At 39.4% G+C, this 4085-nt stretch overlaps 1 protein-coding gene across 1 annotated transcript; it reads left to right on the top strand.

The window, feature by feature from the left end:
* The first annotated feature begins 890 nt into the window (after nucleotides 1-890).
* Nucleotides 891-1388, top strand: LOC137947683 (secreted RxLR effector protein 161-like). Its single transcript, XM_068793462.1, has one exon. It carries the CDS (start codon nucleotides 891-893, stop codon nucleotides 1386-1388), a length of 498 nt encoding a protein of 165 aa, XP_068649563.1.
* Nucleotides 1389-4085: the final 2697 nt, after the last annotated feature.

Genomic DNA, 4085 nt, shown 5'->3' on the forward strand with positions numbered 1-4085 from the left:
TTGAACAACAACTCATTGAAGTTCCACAAAATATTGACAACATTCTAGTAGATCAGGTACTTCAAGAGTTGCCAAGCACTTTTGAACAACTAGTTGAACCACATACTTCTCAGGAAAATGATGGTTCTATATTAAGAAGATCTACTAGACTCAGGAGATCTGCAATTCTTAATGATTATATTGTGTATCTGCAAGAATCTAACATTGGGACCGCAAATGATCCCATGTATTTTTCAAAAGCCATGAGTTGCAAAGAATCAAAATTATGGTACAATGCCATGAAGGAAGAGATAAATACTATGAAAAGTAACGGAGTCTGGGATCTTGTTGAGTTGCCTAGTGGATTGAAAGCCATTAGATGTAAATGGATCTTTAAAACAAAGAAAGACTCATTAGGCAACATTGAGCGATACAAGGCAAGACTCGTTGCTAAGGGATTCACTCAGAAAGAAGGAATTGATTACAAGGAAACTTTTTCTCCTGCATCTAAGAAAGATTCCTTGCGTATAATTTTGGCATTAGTAGCCCATTTTGACTTAGAGTTGCAACAAATGGATGTGAAAATGGCATTTCTCAATGGAGATCTAGAGGAGGAAGTTTACATGAAACAACTTAAAGGATTCCCCTCTAGTGATGGTGACCAATTGGTTTGCAAGCTAAAAAAATCAATATATGGATTAAAACAAGCATCCCCCCAATGGTATTTGAAATTCCATAATGTTATTTCTTCATTCGGGTTTGTAGAAAACATTATGGATCAATGTATATACTAGATGGTCAGTGGGAGTAAAATTTGTTTTCTTGTTTTATATGTGGATGACATTTTGTTACCAACTAATGATAAGGGTTTTCTAAATGAGGTGAAACAATTTCTCTCTAACAATTTCGATATGAAGGATATGGGTGAGGCATCTTATGTCATTGGTATTAAGATTCATAGAGACAAATTTCGAGTTATCTTAGGTCTGTCTCAGGAAACCTGTATTAATACATTGTTAGAGAGATTTCAGATGAAGGGTTGTTCACCAAGTGTAGCTCCCATTGTGAAGGGTGATAGGTTCAATTGGAACCAATGCCCAAAGAACAACCTTGAAAGGGAACAAATGAAGGACATTCCATATGCTTCTGCTGTCGGAAGCCTAATGTATGTTCAAGTCTGCACAAGACCTGATATTGCATTTGCTGTTGGAATGTTTGGGCGATATCAGAGTAATCCCAGGTTAGACCACTGGAGAGATGCAAAGAAAGTAATGAGGAACCTTCAAGGAACCAAAGACTACATGCTGATGTATAGACGGACGAACAATCTAGAAGTCATTGGTTACTCAAATTCTGACTTTGCTGGCTTTATCGATTCCCGCAAATCAACATCAGGATACATTTCTTGATGGCCAGTGGAGCAATATCATGGAGGAGTGCCAAACAGACTTTGAGCGCCATGTCGACTATCGAAGCCGAGTTAGTTTCCTGTTTTGAAGCTACTTCACATGGTGTATGGCTTAAGAGTTTCATTTCTGGGCTTAGAATTATGGATTCTATCTCTAGGCCATTAAGAATATATTACGATAATTTAGCTGTTGTTTTTATGGCCAAGAACAACAAAAGTGGAAGTCGAAGAAACACATCGACATAAAGTATTTGGCCATAAGAGAACGTGTTAAAGAAAAGAAAGTGGTCATTGAGTATGTCAGCACTGACTTAATGATCGCAGATCCTTTGACTAAGGGCATGCCACCATTTAAATTCAGGGATCATGTTGTGAATATGGGACTTGGTTCCATTATGTAAAATTTTCATTGTATGAACAATGTTATTTCAGTGAAATTCTTAATTAATGTGATATTTTTTCTCATATTTATGTGCACTTTAATTTTGAGAAAATTCATCTGTTTTGGACCAAGAGTAAACATAAAGTATAAGAAATAAATACAAAGTAATACATGGATGATAATACTCGTCATTAGAGGACCTATCACCATGATTCATGTATTTATTACTTAAATTCAGATTATTGATGGGTTTAAGATTATATTAGAAGTTTGGACCAAGTGGGAGAATGTTAACCATTTATTATAAGAAACGGTTTTCTCATAATTGTGGTCTCAACTTCAAGCAATTGCAACTCCTTGCAGTTGCAACTTCCTCGGTAACACGAAGCCATGAACAACCTTGATAGGAGATGGGCTTCACATTATTGGTTCGGTCTCCATCTCGCCACTCAAGCCCCTTCAGTTGAGTCATTACCAAGAGTGTTCAGAGGTCGGAAGCGCCGAACAAATAACAAAGAGAAGGAATCTAAAACGTATGGAATGAGGTATGATTTAACTTCCGTTTAAAATTATATGATGAATTTCATATTGTTAGAAATTCATGTTTAGGCTTACATTTACCATTCTTAAAAGTTTCCGTTCCGGTATAAGTAGATTTTGAGATGTTTTTGGTTTTATCAAAGGTGGCCCAAGCAATTTCTGAACTATCATACTTCAGATTGAGACATTACAGCAAGATGTGTATTTGCATCCAGCAGGTCACATTGATGAATGCAGGAAAGTCTTGCTGATTGATATTGACACATTGCTGCTATTTCAGGATGTTTTTCCGATTCAATTCCAGATCATATTTGCCCTATCTCTTCACTATTTTGAGTCATCGATTAGCAGCAAAATTTTCGTTTTTTTTATATATATCTCTATCGTTGTTTGGACGTCTCCATATTCTGGATTAATTCTGGATTAAGGCTCGTTTCTCCAATTGGATTATGTCTGGAATACACGTTGCTGTTATTCAGGCTTCAACACTTTTCTGTTTTAGCTGTTTGATGATTGGGTTGGACTCAAGCATATAAGCTCAAGGATCGAATGCGCTGCTCGTTCGGAAAGTTTCCATCTGGTTTTCTGCTATGTTCGGCCACTGGGGAAGACTCCCTTCCGTGCCGAAGAAGAAGAAGAAGTCGGCCACCGATGGTTCTCCCTTCCGCAAAGAGCTCCTGACACCGTTAGCACCGTTGCCGAAGAAGACGACTGCCGCTCTGTTCAGAGCCTCGCAGGGAAGTTGACCTAGTTGCCTGATTAATTTTTTATGCATGTCTCCAGAGATAGCATTTTCGTTCTTCAAAGCTGCTGGTGTCCCCCTATTCGGCCGGACGCAGCGAAGAAGACGACCGCTCTGTTCGGAAGACGATTGCCAGTTTTAATTTTTCCTAACTTAGGAAAAATTAAACAGCTCCGTGCCCAATTCAACCGGGACCGGACCGGGTCAACCCAGCAACTGCTTCTGCACCAGCCAGACCAAGTCAACTCGGACCAACTCGGTTCGGACCAACCCGGACCAGGTCAATGGGTCCAGGTAAATCCTGACCCGGGCCACTTATTTTCTGCCTCGGTATACGTACACAAGTTTTATAAATATTTTGGGAGTCCATGATGGAGGAACTTCATCCCCATAAAAAAATATCAAAACTATTTGTAGTTGGAAGTCCATGACGGAAGAACTTCATTCCCGTAAAAAATATTAAAAATATTTGTGGTTGGAAGTCCATGATGGAGGAACTTATTATTACATTTATGTTACTTTCCCCCATTAGTGTCATATATTACTCTACCACTTGAGAGTCGTTGTCCTATGGAGAGATACAATGGAGGTAGACACTTTAGAGCAATACCGATAGACACACTACGTATAGAAGACGGAGTGGCCCTACATCCAACATGAGTTAAGACTGGAGTATGGAGCAATGTCTTAGCGGCTAGGAGTGATTTACTGTTAAACACCTAGCCAATACTATCCAAAAGACCACCCTATTAAGAGAGGAAGGCATATGTACTTAACCCATAACCATAACATCACACCGACCCTCACGAGCCGATGACCACGACGGCTTAACACTTAGAGACGGGTGCCGGATCAAGACCCCATAATCCCTTACGGCGATCGCGTCCAGGACCTGTGGAATTCCTACATTCACTGGGAATTGAACTTGTGATGTAACGCCTGCTCTGATACTAAATGTTAAACACCTAGCCAATACTACCCAAAAGCCCGACCAGTTAGGAGTGGAAAACATAGGTACTTAACCTAGGACCATA

This window comes from Aristolochia californica, unplaced genomic scaffold, assembly GCF_029961685.1.
Source record: "Aristolochia californica isolate CCGP_79_NKW_82.1479 unplaced genomic scaffold, dmAriCali1.0.hap1 SCAF_13, whole genome shotgun sequence".
Taxonomy (NCBI): Eukaryota; Viridiplantae; Streptophyta; class Magnoliopsida; order Piperales; family Aristolochiaceae; genus Aristolochia; species Aristolochia californica.